Source organism: Falco peregrinus, chromosome 2, assembly GCF_023634155.1.
Source record: "Falco peregrinus isolate bFalPer1 chromosome 2, bFalPer1.pri, whole genome shotgun sequence".
In the NCBI taxonomy this organism is placed as follows: domain Eukaryota; kingdom Metazoa; phylum Chordata; class Aves; order Falconiformes; family Falconidae; genus Falco; species Falco peregrinus.
In genome coordinates, this window is record NC_073722.1 from 89171851 (window position 1) to 89190183 (window position 18333).

The 18333-nt window shown below is 38.3% G+C and overlaps 1 protein-coding gene across 2 annotated transcripts in view; it reads right to left on the reverse strand.

Moving 5' to 3' along the window:
• SPECC1L (sperm antigen with calponin homology and coiled-coil domains 1 like) overlaps positions 1 to 18333 on the reverse strand; it is a 70284-nt gene that overhangs the window by 40611 nt on the left and 11340 nt on the right. The window contains exons 2-6 of one of the 2 annotated variants that reach the window (XM_055795217.1): positions 14212 to 14401; positions 12068 to 12148; positions 8711 to 8864; positions 6112 to 7745; positions 4050 to 4257 (exon numbers count right to left, since the gene is read on the reverse strand). In XM_055795217.1, the coding sequence (XP_055651192.1) occupies positions 4050 to 4257; positions 6112 to 7745; positions 8711 to 8864; positions 12068 to 12148; positions 14212 to 14364 (2230 nt within the window). In that variant the 5' untranslated portion in view covers positions 14365 to 14401. The remainder of the gene's footprint in view (positions 1 to 4049; positions 4258 to 6111; positions 7746 to 8710; positions 8865 to 12067; positions 12149 to 14211; positions 14402 to 18333) is intronic. The other variant, XM_055795218.1, reaches the window with a different exon arrangement.

Here is an 18333-nt window from a genome sequence, read left to right on the forward strand (position 1 = left end):
TAACGCCATTGTTTTGAGCTTTTGTGAGATATGAAACGCACCATTAAGTTTTAGTATATTTATGCTTTGAAGTAAAACACAATGGTCTCGATATTCTGCAGTTGCTATAAACAATACAGAGCACTTTATAGCAGTTGTTGGAAACCATCTTCTCCCCCAGTCAAAGAGATTTAAGAAAAACAAGCCACCTCAAAAGAATTACTGGATTGCAACTGAATTTGAAACATAGTGAGAAATTAAGACTAAGGTAAGTGATTTCACCTCTTGCAGCCTGAACTATTCTTCACATTGTGTCACGAATTACAGCCTGAAAATTCAAGTAGGCAAAATAGGTACACAGGCAGCAATTCTCTGTGCAGATGCTTTGTGGTATTCCTTCCTTTCTGCATCCTCACAACCTCCATTATTCCTCTCTAACACACACAAACCCTTTCCACCTGTATATGCTGCAGGTTTCAGTATGGTAGGTCAGGTACTTCTACCATCATCCAGTCTCCCCCTTTTTTGTACTAGTTTTTTAAACTAGTTACATTGGTTTGCCTTACACCAGGATAGCATTTCAATTTTTTAGTATAGAAACGGCTATCCCAGTACAATCACATCTACATAGAGTAGTGCCCAACATTATAGTTAATTTACAAATTATAGCTTCCTTATACAAGGAAGAGAGACTTGTTACAAATATACCAAAGCTCAGGCAATTTGCATATCAATCTTGCTTTTGAGTTCAGCACTGTCAGACAATAGGTCTATACATGCTATTAGCAAGAATTCCACCAAGCAAACTGAATGTAAGGGTCCAATGTTAGCAGAAAATATACTACCAATTAGAAAACTATCATTCAATTAACTTCTCCAACACTATGGTAGAAAAGGCCTAAATATGGTGATGTAAAAATTCAGTCCCATGACCACTGTGAATATCCTTTTCAAAATGAGATATAGCAGAATTAAAACCTAACACTGCTAGCTCCATAAGAGAACTATTTATTCACAGTACATTAGATATATCACCCTTCTTGCTCACCTAACCCTTGCTCAAAAAAGTTTACTGACTTAAATAGATATGGACTGAGAGCCTTGGTATGTTTAGCCAATGCACCTCATGTATTTTCAAGCTTCAGAAGAAGCATCTGACTGGTGACGAACTAACCTACAAATATCCATTTGCTGTAAGTCAGGAAACAAGTTCTGCCGTAATAAAAACGCCTCGCAAACTCTTACTAGCTGCTTGCTCTTCTCCCCTCAGGCACCGAGACAACAGGCAGCGGCGCGCGGCGGCGGATGCGCGCCAACCAGGGCAGCGACCCCCCGCGCAGCGCCCCCTAGCGGCCTGCCGCCCCGCCCGGCAGCACCCACACGCCGCCGCCTCACGTTGTTTCGGCTCATTTACACCCCAGCGAGGGTATAAAACATACAGGGAATTTTAATCTTTCTTACACTTTTTAGATGCCATACAGAAGCACTATGCTTTAAAACCCCCTTTCCCATCAGGAACGCGTTTAGCTGCCGCGGCCACCCGAGATGCACAGCACGATGTGCGTCCTACCACCTGCACCACGCGCATCCCAGGTCCTGTGATGGGTCAATTATTCCGATTACTGTGAAAAATGTTTCATTATATGTTCATTGTGCTTCTTTCTGGTGTTTGGAAACCCCGCAAGAGGGCGTACCCCAAGTACCAGTGCTGGAGCACTCCACGTTCCTACGTTACCATTTGGTGTTGATTACCCATTAAATGGAAGGAGTACTCACCACCTCAGCTATGAGGCACCTTTCTCCTAACCGTCAAGTCTGTCTTTTGGGAAGTCTTTAAGTGATAATTTTGCATCACTACCTATCACCCGTCATTTATCTGTTGTCCGGACATCCTTACTTTTTCACTTGGGATTTTACAGGGTGGGTTAGATTTCCTCATATCTTTAAATCTAAAAAGTTCACTTTCTTTAAAGGCAACCTTTACAGTTCTTTATTACCCTTATTTAGGCTGAAAAAAGCACCATTCTTGTAACTAGCGCTTTATAATACCTAGGTCTATGCTAAATTCCCCACATGTAAAAGCACAGGCATTATATATTTGGCTGACAGAATACCAGAACTGACCACAAGGCTGGTCAGCATAACAGAACTTACTACTACTAAGACGTGCTTTTCTGTCACTTTAATTATTAGAATTCTGGTTTTTAGACATTTTATGTACTACCTCCACCAAGTCTCAGATTTTCTGAAACTCTGTTCTTTGCTGTCACTACTTAGAAGCGACCACCGGGTTTAATTATGAACCCATAATGAACAGCATTTTAACGTGGTCAGAAAAAACTATTTTAAATGTCTTTAAATTTAGACTTTAAATGTATTTAACTGTTCCTCAGGTGCCATCCTTTCTTACCGCCACTAGATGCCACCCTCGTTCCTGCCTAGAACTCAATCACGGATTTCTTCCCTGAAGGACCACGCCAGGCCATCAGCTAGCACGGTTCCATTTTCCAAACTATTTCAAGAGCAATGAGTAACAAAGACTGTTGCAATTTCTGTTGAAAATTTCTGCCCAGCCAGAGGTTTTTCTTCCTCACCTTTTACCAGTTTAAGTGAAATACCTGATAGCCGTTTTGTACCCCCAAAACAGAAGCATCTAAAAATTACAGCTGCCTTGTAATCAGGTATTGCTGGGCAGATACCTACATGTTTACTTGACTATGGTGCTGTTTCTTGTATTTCAGTTAATGGAAAGAGCAGTGCAAGTAGAAAAGTGTTCAACCATTTAAGCCTTTACTACAAAACAACTTCAGGAACCAAGAGTTACCGACTGTGTGCCTGAACTCCTGCTCCCACGTAAACGTCTGTCTTGGGTTTTGGCACAGAAAGAGAAAAAAAAATATTGCAGAATAAAAACCTAAAGCAATTTTTTAAAGAGAAACAGCGATTGCCTTTCAAGATAAAGAAGGGTTGCTTACAGAAACCAACAGCCACATGTCTAAAGCCACTAAGCTTCAGTTGAATAAACAATATAGCTTGCTTAAGACAGTACCTTTTCTTCATAGCACACCAATTTAAAAATCCATTCTATGAATATTTCTCTTGCTGCTAAAAGGGATCATGCTTTGGCGCCTTTGCTATCTTGTTTTGTCTTTGTATACCATAGAAGAACAGCAGATATTTTAATACTGTAAGTAGCACTGTGCAAATATAACTTGCCAGGGTACAGTTGCCCAAGTTCTTATTTAGATGTAGACTACTTGCAGAATTCCAGCCTGTGGTAGGAATGTCTGAGCAGGTCTTGTAGATCAGAGAGGAAACTAAGGCACAGACAGCTAGACAAGTATATAGTAAACATGAATTTCATTATAAGCCTCAGCCATTTCTTGTATGGTGGCAAGAGTCAACAGGTAAAGTTTTATTCTAAACATGCTTGAAGTTTGTCAGATTCACTTTTAGGTTCACACTTCAGTTTTGTCACTTAAGAAAAATCTACACAGGAAGAGATATACAATACATCTGTTTTGCCAAGTCAGCTCTGACATTTGTAACTGAAAGCCATTTGTGAATGGCCTCCAATCACCCATTTGTCCACCAAAACCACCTTTCTTCAGGTGGGAGAAAACATTAATTATACACATTCTCAAGCTACATGGTAACTCCTAATATTTAGGCACTCAAAAGAGCAAGCATTCTTTAAAAAAAAAAAAAAAAAGGCATCAAAACACTAAATCAATCATCCGGTCTCCAAAATGCACAAGTAACACGCTGTTATTAAGCCTGTAATTACATGTTGTTCTACTTTGAAAAATGACTTAAACCCAGCATTATCAGATTTCCTATTTATTCTCAATTCACAGGTTTTCATTCCGACACCACCTACTACCAGGACTGGAAAAGCAAAGTCAACTTGGTTTCCTCCCCTCCCCGGTGTAAAAGGGTTCTGCAAACCCCAGTCTGACTCAAATTCAGACATATGAAAGACAAGTGAAAAAATTTTCACTACTACAGCATTCTACTTCAGCTGTTCTTAAATTATCATTTCTCTCACAAGAGAAACTTGTAACACTTACTCTCCAAATCAGATATGATGAGATTGTCATGAAGCTTCACAGCACGATGCTGCTCTACTTCATCCTCCAGCTCAAAGATGGTTTCTTTCATGTCACTTCTCTCAGTCTCTTTTTCATCTAGTTCTGTCCGAAGTTTTTCTAGAGTCACATTGAGGTCTTCAATTTGTTTCTTGGCTTCTTCTTGGAACACTCTGTATTCATCTTCAACCTGAAACAGAATGTATCTTACCATAACTAAATTGGCTGCATTTTAAACCACACTTTGTAACTACCACACTTACAGTATATTTCTGCAACCATACAAAAGTATGGGACAAGAAGTAAAGCGTAAGCCTTTCAAAATATATTGTTCTAATGCAACTATTTTCCTGAGCCAGAGTAAAACTCATTCATTCCCAAGCTGAATCTATGACCATTCCCCAGTTACTCGAACAGCAGTAACCTGTATTCAAGTGAAGCAACACCACCATAGTACCAAGGCTGTGCCTTCATGAGCAACTGATCCAATTTAACAGCTAGCTGCGACGGAAAAAGGAGGGGGTGGCACAGGAAAAACTCTTTACCCTTTCTTTCTCTTGCAAAAAACCCCACAACCCTGCTCTCTTCTGTGCATCAATTTTAGTGCTTGCCAGACCTCTGAGATGATTTGCTTCCTTAACCCAGTAGCAGGATTCACATCTGTGTGTGAGATGTATTAGTGAGTTGAAGTAGTTCCCAGAGGAGTCTTTACAAGCTTTTGAACTGAATTAAAAAAAATACAGGGAAAGGAGGAGGTAGTAGACTTTTCCTTTTCAGAGGCATCGAGGCCATTTTATCCTGCCTCATGAAACTGCAATGTAAGTAACAAGCTGGGATCAGAGATACAGTAACATTAACCCAAGAGCAAAAACAGGGTGTCAGAAAAAACAAAGAGAAATTAGATTATGGCTTAGTGTGGGTCAGTGCAGTCAGGCACCAATTTTAATAGACAAAATTCCCTGCTTTAAATCATCTGTTTCAGTATTTTTTTATCTTAATAGCACCATCCAACTTCAATTACTAATTTATTTTTTTCTCCTCCTAAATTAAGGTTAATTCTAACTAGCTGGTGACCATGACTAACATGTTGATTTGCAACCAATACACAGTTTAGACATTACATTTGGCATAAATTGTCTCATCAGAAAGACCTACCCTTAAATGCATACTTAAAGTTATTAAACAAATTTTATTATTATTTTTATACTAAATTATGGTAAATACTTCTAGTAGACATATTTATCAGATAAAGTAGTTATGAGTAAAAACAGTTGTTCTAGATGTAGAAATACATATTTTGATCCAAAACCCATTCAATAAAAGCTGCTCCTGGATGGATCATTAGTAAAAAACCCCAACTATGTGTATTTGCCATATTCAGTAATTTTTAAAAAGCTTATAAGAATGTTAAGGGCTGGTGGGGTTTTTTTCCATTTAAAACTAAAATATGTATTTGTTTAATTAAATTAAATTCGGCAAAAATCTCCGTCTACCTAAAAATTAGTAATTTCTTGATTGGAGAAAGAAAACGCTTTTCTGCTTTCATCATTATTTTATTGGTTGGTCAACTGAACCAACCTGAACAAGCTGAAACCTCAAAATATTCTCTCAACACCTGTGAAAGGTCCTACAAGTCATCAACAGCTGGGTTATCACTTCAAACTTTGACTCCCAGTACTTTCTCACTGACATCCCTCTTCCACCAGTTTGGCACTAACTCTTTGAAACTCTTGTAGAAAGCATGCAATTTAAGCACAAAATTCATACAGTATCTTAAATACTGTTTAAGTTTGGCCCTTGAAGTAAGTCACAGAGTTGAAATACCAGGATTTTAAAAAAGTTACTCTGTGACTGAATGTATCCGTATAATTTTTAAAAGGCCTCCATCATTTTCACAACAAAAGTTAAGAGAAAGTGATCAACCCTAATGCTACTGCAATCCTACTGACCTCATAATTAATCCCTTACTTCTAGAAGAACTACAGTGACCAACAGTAAGTCATAGTGTACATGGACGTCAAAACACAAGTTTTTTAAACACTACCTTTGCAATTGCATCTTGCAATCGATTGGCATCATTGCGAGTGTGTGCCAGCTCTTCTTGCAGACTACTGGCCAAAGTTTCTGCTTTTTCTTTATCCAGCCTGACACTCTCCAGCAAATCTTGTATATCTGATTTATCTCCAGAGTTGTGTATAGAATACAACTCAGCCACTTTCTGCTTTTCATGCTCTAACTGAGCTTTCAGCCGGTTCATCTCAATCTGGTCACTGGCTACCGTGGCTTTGTATTCCTCTAAGGTAGATGCTAGCGCTGTTTTGCTTTTCTGCTCTGACTCAATAATCCGTTCCATGTGGTGATTTCGTTCTTTTAATGCCCCTATCATTTCTTGTGCCTCCTTGTTGTCTTGTTCTGCCATCTTCAAAGTGTTGCTCAAGTGCTGCTGAACACCTAACAGCTGCTCTCGCTCAAACCGAGCATTCTCTGCAAGGTCCATATAACGCTGCTCTAACTCCATGTAGCGACCACTTTTCATATCTTCATCAATTACATATGAAATATGGTGTTCATCTAAAAGGGACCGAAAATACTCAATCTGACGGCTGAAGTGTTCTAACTTGTCACTTTGCTGGCACAAAGACTCCATAAGGATTACTTTTTCCTCTCCAAGTCTTTCATTCTCACTGTTTAGCTCTTGTGTTATTTGTTGCAAATCTGCAAGCTCTTGAAGTGTGGCTTGGAGCTCTTCAGCTGTACTGTGTTGATTCTCTTCCATCTGATGTATCCGTTCTGTCAGACAAGCTACGGACACTTCACTTGCATTGCCACTGCTTCCCTTCCTAGATCTTTCTATACTTGGTACACCCTCAGACTCTGAAGATGATGGAGCATCTAAGGCATCATCACTTGATGTCAGCGGCTGATAAACTTCACTGCACTCACTGTCTAAATTATCCATGGAATTACTATGCTGGTTGTCCATCAAAGTGTTTTCATCCTGACTTAACAAGTCTTCCATTGATCCAGGAGCAGAACCTTCCACTGAAGATGTCAGAGTACCACCACCATCACTGTGGTTGCCAGCTGTAATCTCTGGACTCAAAGACTGATAGCCAAAGAGTTTTTCCGAGTTGTCCAGCCTTTGTTCTAAAGAAAAGCCTAATGCATTTAGTCTGTCTTTTAACATTCTGTTCTCATTCTTCAGCTGGTTGAGCTCTTCTCGGATGGCAGTGTTTTGTTCCTGTAACTGTAGCAACGTAGACTCTACATCAGTTGGCTGATGGACAACAATGGCCTCTTTTTCTTCAGATTTTTCATCACCTTCAAGTTGATCTTCGTTAAGTCCCAGCTGAGCACGCATATCCCTTAATTCATTCCTTAGATGCAAGATTTCCACATCTTTAGTTTTTGCTAATGTCAAAAGATCGTTCACCTTTGCTTCCAAGGCAGCTTTGTCACTGATTTGATTGTCTGATTTGGACTTGCTCATTCGAATATCAGATTCCGGATTGGTGCGACTACGGGAGCGTTTTGCTAGTACCGTATCATTGGTCCCCTGTCCAGTCAAAGGCAGCTTTTTGCTCTGGCTTAAACGAGAACGATCGCGTATTCTTTCTCTAGAAGAGCTTGACTCTTTATTTCCAGATGAAGTGCTACGCTTAGTTGTGGAACTTGTACCTGTATGTTTGTTGAAAGTTAGGAACATTAATTTAAAATAGTGTATCTGTAACAGAAGACTGTGTGTTTTGTATCAGCAATACAGTGGCTGATTTTCTGCATCACACTGGTAAATGCATTTAATAAAATACATTTAGAGTAAATCTTTATACAACCTTAATAATGAATTGGTGTAGTTATATTTTGAGACATGCTTTACCAATTGCTTTGCTTTACCAGTATTTTGAAAATGATCTAGACCTTAAAGTTAAATATTTGCAAGTTTTTTTCTGCCTTCAACAGCTTCTGAGAAATTGTACAAAACCTGCAGCAGTGCTATTCCTACAAGTTCAGATTTCTCTCTCTCTCTCTCCACTAGATTTGAATGCAAGCTTTTAAGTGATGAATTGCACACTATGATTCCTGGAATGAAAGTTAAGGGTTTTTTTCTTTTCATCTCATTTCATAAAGACAAGGAGAGATTATGACTTTACTTCCAGATGCTTTACATCTTCGCAAACATTACTGAATCCAAACCAATGGAAGACAAGACATATTTCCACTTACATTGATAACACACTAAATAATTTCACTTTTCTTAACAGCTTCAGAAAACTCCTACTTTATTTCTATAAAGCAACACAGAATGTCCAAAATGTTGACTGCAACAAATCACATCTTAAAGATTTAGTGCATGTGTCATGGATTTTTTTTAGATATACTGAATTATTTTAGACAAATCTAGATTCTCTAGATTAATGATTTAGGTTTATATGGTAGTTGCATAATCAGTACTGAAAAAACTAAAAGAAACACCCTCCAAAAAGGCAATTACGTTATTAAAAAACAGGAAAAGAGCACAGAAGGTGATTGCTTTGACTGTGGCCTTCCTGACCACTTCATTAGGCAGCCTGGATACCCAGAACACAATAGGAAAATAAAAAGTCACCCAACTACCATCTTTAACAATCAATATACCCATTTACCTGCAATAGTTTTGGGCTTATTTTCCAGACTGTTCATGGCTGTCCCTGATGCTGAAGATGCTGTTGATACACAAGTGCTCTTCTTTGCCTTCACACCATTGGTCATTGTCACGCCACCTGCCATCCCCGCTAAGAGGTCATCATTACTCTTAGTCTGAAAGAAACAGAAGCAGCAGCTTTCAAGAATGTTGAAAAGTATAAATGCACTGTGCAGAGTTGGTAAGCTGAAACTGAACGTCAGCTCCTTACATACGACTGACCATAGAAACTGAGTCTTCTCTCTCCCAGACAAAATGGTTAATGTTTCAATACCACAGAGAAAAAAAATAAGGAAAGCACAGTAACACACCAGTGAAACACTTCTCAATTTTGACTGAAAGATTGTTTAAGCATAAAAATGAAGACAATTCTTAGATAATTAAACCACCGAATACTAGGAAGTTAATATAATGTCCTTAAATAGAATATGATCAAGCATTTTCTGGTGGACAAGTCCAGAACAAAAAGATCAAACCATACACCAACAATAATCAATCCAACATTAAAAAAAAATGCTCTTTCTAGCTCAAAATACTGAGATAGAAATCACTAGAGACTAGGACAGTACTCAGGGGGGAGGAGGTACCCCACCCTCGCCATATATCCTTGCCTTGTTTTCATGTTCTTTACTAGGCACTCTCAAAAATGGGATATTCGTTTGATGGACTTTTTGTCTGACCACATACAATCATTCCCAAATCTACTGTTAGTCACAAAAGCTGCCTGGAATGTGACATGGCAGTAAGCACAGAAGTCTCAAGAACCGAATTCCCAAACAGAGAATACATATTTTCAGAACAAAGCAAACTCTAGAAATACTAAGTTCTTCAGTATTAATTGGCAGACTTTACAACTCTTTAAAATGCAATTTTTCAAATGGCGAAACCATCAAACTATGCTAAACATTTTTCCCATTATAGGGGCAAGAAAAATTAAAAGAAAACAGCTGTGTTAGCAGCATTCCTTGAGTAATTTTATTATTCAGCTGGATAACACATTTGAAGTTTCAACCAGCATCCCAGCTAAAAAGCAGTGCTTAGGAATTAACCAGTTGCTTTGCATCATGACTTTCAAGTTCTGTGGGTTTGTAACTTCTAGCTCCCGTACATATTCATGTTAAAAACTATATTCCACACATTACGATTCTATACATTAAGAATGAAGGTACACTTGCTTAATTAAAAAAAAACAACAGGTGCATCTCACTCCATTCTGTATAGTTTCTTTTTACAAGTGTAAATTTAAGAAGAGTTAGAAACTCTGATCATAGTATTATGGAAAGGGCATGGATGGGGGATTTGTACCATTTACAAAGAAGAGCAGCTGCAAAACAAAAGGAAGCTTGGGAAAAGAACGTATTTGTTTTGCGTGCAGTTGTTAGAAATACAGGTAATTTGCTGACAGAAACAGGTATTTGTAAGGGTAAAATCTTCTAGGACAAGAATGTTTTTATTGAATCACATAGGAAATAGTATAACCTTCTAAAATGGTTTATAAAAGGCTGGAAGAAAACACCTTACTCTGAGGCTCTGGTTTGATGTGCATTTAAGCTGACTTTTCTGCTGTGAAACAGCCACTGTTGTTCTGTCCCACTCTTCACGTGCTTACACACTGTGCAGTGTAAACTGAAGCCTTTTCAAAGGGCTCCCTCCTCCTAGGAGCCAGATCCATTCCTTGATCTGCTAAGTCACACAGCCATGCAAAACAGCAGATGCAATGTAAGTACCAATGGGAAAATGAAAATGTTGGAGGGCTACAAAATCAACAAAGCCCATGCCGCTTGGGTGGGGGAGAAGAGCTGAGCACAACTACTACTGTATGACAACCCTCTGTTAAGCTGCAATCTAATCAGATTTCATATATAATCTAAACTAGTTTTGTGGGCCTGGGTGTAGAGGGGGAGGCAAACAGCCTTGTGATGCAATATTCACCTAAACCAAGGTGTTACAAAAAGGCAGAGAACAGTGATTTTCTATTTTGATACTGGATGTGCCAATCCGGCTGCAAATGTGATAGTTCAGACTGTCAGCATTTTTACCCTGTTGAAAGAGTGGGGAAATTAGATTAAGCTTTTAGACATTTATAGTACCAGTACATGTTATCAAGCCAAATAGGTCAAGATGTGACTCAGCTTGAATAATAATAATAAAAAAAAGCTAAGTAATATACACACTTTCTGACATTAGTCATCTCCAGTCCTTGCTGAACAAAGGAATTTACAACAGCCATTCTTCTTCTGACTTACCCATGAACTATTTCTAGTCTAGGTTGGAAGGCCCTGCCTCCTCTGCAGCCAATTAGTAAACAGCTTCTCAAAACTGTAACACTATACTCTTGGCAAAGAAAACTATCTAGCAAGCTTTTGGAAAAACTACAAACCAGCAGCTCTCTTTTCTTAACACTCCAGAATGGCAACCATTCTTAACTTTAAAAATCAAAGTATTTTTGTAGCAAATATTTCTAATGGAAGCAAAATTGATGTCGTATGTTTATTAAACAGCTTTTTCCCATTTACTGTAAACAGTGCAATCCTGCTTAGCATTAAAACCCCTACAGTAAAATATAAAAAATTAGAAAATATGTTCATCCAGACCTATTTTGATTTTCTACATGAAAAACATTTCATAATTATACAATTCATATTCCGTTTTCCCTCACATCTTTCCTTGAGTGCAATGAAACTTTAATGATCAGCTCTGCAATTTATTTCATTTTAGTTTCTTAACAAGTATATCCTATTTACTGCACCTCATTCAAATCCATATATATATGTGTGTGTGTATATATATATATACACACACACAATTTTTCCTACCTGGGATTTTCTTTGATGCTTGCTATTGCTGCATTTGAGTGCTTCAAACATCAAACTTCGCAACAATCTGTAATTAAGTTACTGCATTTTGCAAACAGATTACTGAAGCCTAGACACATGATTACTGAAAACACATTCTAATTTTTAATATTTAAATAGCGATGTCCAAGTCCTGGCTTTTCAGGGACACTGGATTTTGCAATTCATTTGTATGAAGTACAGCTGCTGTCTAATTACAGTTCTGAGTATTAGCACGATCACAAGCTCATTAGCTAAAGTAGTAAAAAAATAATGATCTTAAAAATAAGAACATGTTATTTTCAGAGTATTTTTTGGCAGATTAAAAATTGGAAGTGGCTGGCAGTTAGCCTTCTGCTGTAATAAAACGTGTGGGGTAGCGTGGGTGCTGAACATTTTACAAAAGTCCTGGGCAAGGTGGGAGCCAAAAATCTACAAAGAATTAACCAACAAAAAAGCATTCTAAAGCAGACAGACGAACCAACCTCTGGAACAGCGTTCAGCTGTACAGAAGGGTGGGTCTCACAGTTTCTTCCTGTGCTCATTGTCCACACACTTTGGAAACTCTACAAAAAAAGGACAAATCTATGGAACAATGAGTAGCTAAAGAAGCCCACCCAAAGCTGAACATCAGCCTGTGGTTATATCATGAAGGGATAGGAAAAGAAGCAAACTATAATTACAAAGTAATTCTCAATTTTGCAACAATATTACTGACTGAACTAAGACTGGTATAGAACAGTGTGTATTTCTACCTCTTAATAGTGGCATTTCATTCAACAGCCAACTGAAAGTTTCCGTATCTATAGGGACACAGTGCAAGGACCAAATAAAAGAGTAAGCCGTTGCAATTAAAGTTCTTCAATGCCAGCTTTTTTTGTGTGTATGTCAAGGAATACTAAATGAAATTCATAACACACACACCAATTCATTGAGTGTTAAGAGAAGATCCTACAACCACTATGAGAAAAACAATGTGCCAAATGCTTCAAAACCTATATAAAAATCATTTAGAAAATAATACAACTTGTTATTAATACTTCTTACAAGCCAGTATTTATGAATGTGAGTTGACAGTTATCAATGAATCAGAAAAATACAAACTAAATTTGTTGTATGAGTATGGAACACCAAGATAAGATTCATCATCATCAAGTCACATAGTTGGCACAAATACAGCTTAACAGGTAAAAGATATCCAACTGCATGAGTAAGTCTGGCTGTAACATAAAGCTGAGATAAGTCTTAGTAATTAAGAGAAAACTTTTCATTGTGCCTCAGACATATAATTGTCAAATTCTAATCCCACACCCAAACATAGCCAGAAGTGTTACTAATATAGGTAAAATTGTGAAAGCATACTGGGTCAAATTTCTTTAGTGTTAGATCATCTTTCTCCTTTATCTCACTGAGAGGTACGACGTAAGAAACTTGATAAGTAAACTACAAAGGACTTTTGTTTCCATATTCTTTGAGAGGTTTCTAGAAATACACAATAAGTAGCGTCAACAAGCATCAAAAGACTATTTAAAGTTAAGAAACTGCAAGATATATTGGGTGGCAGAGGAAATAGGGGGCACTGGGAGAAAAATCTAGCTGAAACCTGGCTTGCAAGTTCATCAGCAAAAGTATTAACCATTCTGACATAAAAGAAAAGCAAGAGAACAGAGAAAGGGAACACACCTTTTGACTTCAGTAATCCTGCACAGCTATTACAAAGAGACCTCAACTCTTACCACTTCTTTAATTTTAGGTCTTTATTTGCCAGTTGTTTAAATGACCTATCTGGCTTCCTGAAGGCGACAGCGGTTCAGGTGGCTGTTGCAGACACCAGCCCTTTTCCTTGTTCTGTTCATTTGCTGCAGGGCAGCAGCAGCAGTGCCACAGCTCTGTGTCCTGGGCTGCAGAAAGGCAGGAGGAGGTAGGTCCAGCCATGCTTCCGTGCCAGGAAAGGGAGGCAGACCAGGCAGGCTCGTACCATCCATCCAACCCAGGTGAAAACTCTGCACCAGCACACCTCAATATGACTTATTTTTTTTGGTTGTTGAAAAACCATATGCTCCTAAATCTACTGCCCTGTTTTGCTAATGTAAGAGAAAACCTCTACCTTTGAACTTGTTCTAGGAGCAAGAATCAACTTGTGAAAATTCTGCTCAAGCAGTACTTCACACAAAGCAAAGGCCAAAACAGCTAGAAGAATGCAGCTGCACTGACCTGATAGCAAAAAGTTTCTCATGTTAGATACCTCAATGGTTCTTTTTCCAGAATTAGCAAATAACTCTTATCAAATCCCATTAGTCACTGACACACCATTCATGCATAACATGACACTACTAATAACGTTCATCAGAATGCAACTTCCATCCTGCTCCTTTTGCAGAACAGCCAAGTTCTGCAACATATATTGCCTTCCATCACACCACACACTGCAATATGAAAAATGCAGCACAAATGCCACACAAGGTCCTATCACCCTGCCCAGTACTGTGTAGCTATTCAAATTCCCTTCAGTTACCCATATAACAAACCTCTACTCTAAGCTACATTAAAGACATGCTTTAAAATTATGTTTTTTACAGTAAAGCTTTAAAAAGAGTAGAATCAATCAGAACGTTCTATTGGTTATTACCTTCAAAAGAGCTGCTGATGTCCCGGTTTTGGAGAGTTTTGTTACTGCAGACACTGAGGAGCCGTTTTCTGGTTTGGCTTTTTCAGTTGTTTGAGTTTTATTTACTCCAGGCACTTTGGGCACTGAGCCAACACTCCTGCTTGCTTTCTTCATTCTGGGCTGTCTGTTTATGATGCATTTACAAACAAATCTACAAGAAGAAAGAAAGAAATTTTAAATACAAATGAAAAGCAATGTCTTTATAATGCTCTATTTAAGATCACAAGTCCACGACAGCAGTAAAGACCACAAAACAGAGGCAAACAGAACAGATGCAACTGACCAATGGCTTTTGCTTTTTTTAAAGAAGGAATTTTTACCAAGAACTAAGCACTTCCTACAGCTTCACTCCAAATTATAACCATTTTTTCAGCTCTCTTTCCACAAATGGCACTGAACTGAGGATATTTTACAAGTGACCCATGTTGCCGAGTTCACTCGTTAGCTAGCAAAAGAAAGGCTTATTAAGGCAGCAATGCCCTTTATTTCTGACTGTGGGAAGGAAAATACCGTGGGAGTACTCAGGCAATAGCCTGACGACCAACAACACTGGATCTGAGAAAAGATTACCACCCGCTTGGTATCTAAAGTACTGAGAGAGTAACAGCAGTTGCAGAGAGAAAGTGTTTTATAAAAATTAAAAGAAGTTAAAATCAGATTCCTTGAAACCATTTATTATTAAAAATCATGTTTATAAACACATGGGATTTTACCAAATTTAATACTAGTCATATGATTATGAGGATTATCTCCGAGAAGAAACCAGAAGCACCCCACCACGTCCCAGTCTGCAGTCAGGACACTTCAGCATCTTTACCTTTGCCTGCAAGTTTTCTCAAAGAGCAGACAACTGTCAATGCTGTCAATTCCAACCATGAGCAAACAAACAAAACCTTGGAAAACAAAGCTGGCTTTACTTAAACCAGGAGCAGCTGCAGCAGACCCAAACACTGCAGTTATCACAAGAACTGCTAATTCTGTAAGACAACCTAAGAAAGGGTAACTAGCCAAAAGCCATTAATTTGAAGCAGGGACTACCAGAAAGATTAGACACATTGGGATCTTTTTCCCTCTTGCAAAAGTGAGATCCTTAGCAGCTGTTTTCTTCACCTCCGCTGAGTCAGAAGACATAGGATGGAAGACTAAGGAAAATTCCACTCCCCTTTCAGTCTCACAGATTCTGGGTGGAAGTAAGTGATTGGGTTTATCTGAGCCCAATATCCGGCAGCTGATTAGGAACATGAAACACATCAGTTGTTTCCATCTCTTAAGAAGTGAAGCATTTCAAAGGTATAAAAAACAGACTGATGACTGAGTGCATGAGTTGGGCAACACAAAATCACACTAATCAGGAGTACTAATTCATTTCAGCTAACAAAATTAACACCATACCCTTACACACACTCCTTCCTCCCCATTACCACCTCAGCAGCACACAACTATATTTCAAGTCTGACTTTTATCAAAGTCAGTAAAACACCAGGAGTTTTGCCTCCTCAGACCCCTAAGTGCTGTTAATAGAAGCAACAGGAAGTTTCATTTTAAGACACTGAAAATATTTGTTTATAGCTTCCAGATTCCCTTTAGCTCTGAAAGCTGGCATGAACAGACACAGAAAACTTTGTTTGCTGTTGCAGTTTCATCATCAGAATGTCAAAAATGCACCAGTCCTGCCATACGGCTACCAGTAATCACAACGCCTTCACAGAAGATTAAATAACTGAGAGATAATTTGAAATGAGACACTCCTAAGAAAACCAAAACCCAAACCAGAAAGCCCCATGAAGGTACTATGTTTGCTATACACACATAATTTTAAGTGGTACAACTGCTTACTGGATTCCAAAAGCAGACACTAATATTTACAGGTAGGACCAAGTTGCCACACTTATATTTCTTGCCTTTCTCATATTTATGAGTTAAACACTTACTTGTGCTTTTGATCTTATTCAATTAAGAATTAAAATTGAAAGACCAAAGAGCATAGGGTTGTTTAGTCAAACTGGCATCATTAGTACTGAATGATATTTTGATGTTCTACAGACTACATTAAAAAGTTGCCCATAGCATGCTTAAGAAGCAGTCACACAAATTTTCAGTGTACAGCTTGTTGTGAAGCTGACTGCATTTAAAAAATTACCCCAAAGAAAAAAATATACTCGCAACAAACCCAGTAAATCAGAATCCCAGCTTTTTGACAGCTTATAGAGCTAGAAAACCAGCACTATAATGAAGGTTTGGGTACTGCAATGATGTGGCTATCGTATATTTGGGCAGAGCTTGACAACCTTGTCTGGCAATCTAGATCAAGCAGTAGCTCCAGGTGGCGTGCAGACATCCAGCAATGGCCATTTGCAAGACACATTTGTCAAGTCTACAGAGCACATTCATCAAGTCTGACACATCTTACAACATGCCAGATACACACTGCACACATGATCTTTGCATGCACAGTAAAAGAGCAGTTCATTTCAGATATGCAAGTAATACAGTAACTGGATGTATGATCCCAAAAGGAAATACAGGCTAGCATTAGCTTCTACAGTACAAACCATTTATACTCCTACACATACACAGAGGTCATCAGTGACAAAAGACTGCAAAATCAAATGTGTTTTTTTTTAACAGAAAAGTTCTGCAATTAACTCTTCTAAAAATGCATGTTTTAGAAGTGTTCCTGAAAACATGCCATGGTTATTTGTTCCAAGAACAGCAACTGCAGAGAGAAGTGATGTAATAAGAAAGCTCAACAAAGTAACTAAGTGTAATTCTCATGTTTCATCACAGCATTGCTTTAAAGTATCCATAAATGTGACACTGAAAAACACTATTTGTGATTTACTGACACTCAAAGGCAGAACCACCTTTCCAGAAACTTCACTCAGAGGACAGGGAGGGCCAGGCAGTGTTTTTCTTCCAGAGAAACAAAGCTGTAGTAGTTACTTTCTTACTGAAAGAAGATTGTGCAATTATAGTTTAAAAACTGAGAAAAAGATACAAATGAGTCCAACTTTACTTAAATAAAGAACAATACATTAATTAGCATTACAGGCTCTAAAAGCAGCCGCTCACTTAGGTTCCTAAGTGAATTTATGACCTCTCTGTGCCCATTTCTCCCCTCCCGTCTGCTCCAGGAAGGAAAAAGAGATGGGGTTTTGGCACTGAGAACAGAAGACATCAATATTGCTGAACTGTAAGTGGAAAAAGCTCTACTTCACCCAGTTTCTCAAAAGGCAGACAGGGTCCATAAAGACTACCTTTATGCTTCTACAGAAGAGCACCGCATTCCTAACACACAAGTATTAGGAATCAACAATAAATTTGTCTCTGCCCAATGCTGATTTTAAAATAGGTAACAGAATGCTCACTAGCCAAATGAGGCTTCCTGAAGATTAACACACAACACTAATAATTCAAATGAGAGCTAAACCATTATTTCACTATTGTTTTGAATACTGCAAATAAATCTGGAGTTTATATTTTGCCCTAGGGAGAAAGAAGGAATTACTGAAGACTTCCTTTCCCTTTACACACACTTCCTCCCACCTCAAAAAACAAAGGGGGGGGGGGGGGGGGAGGGGGAGAAAGCAAAAAAAAAGAGTGAAATAGAAAACTAACACTAAAAAGCTGCAGTGTTATTAAGTTGCAAATCCATGAGACAGTCAAGAAACACTTCGAAAGTCCCTCGTATCACACTACTAAACAAAATACTCATCTATCAACAGACACAAGATGTTACTGGAAAAAATTTGATTAATGCTAGCACTACAGTATCAATTATAAAATTAATCAGGATGGAGAGAAGCCAAAACAAGCCCAAAATATCAGATAGAAAGACTGCATTCCTAAACGAAAATGTAACTATTCACTCTAACCTGTATCCTTTCCCAGATGTGTCTCTTTCCACAGCACACATAGTATAGGAAACAAAAAGGGAATCTTGCTCAGGAGCGTGCTCTCCTTGCGCTGGCGGAGGCATGGGAAACCAGCCCTGCATTTTATACCAACTGCAAATACACCTCCATAAATAATAATTTAAAAGTGTTTTGCCCAATAGCAAGGCTCTGCTTTTTACGGTAAACT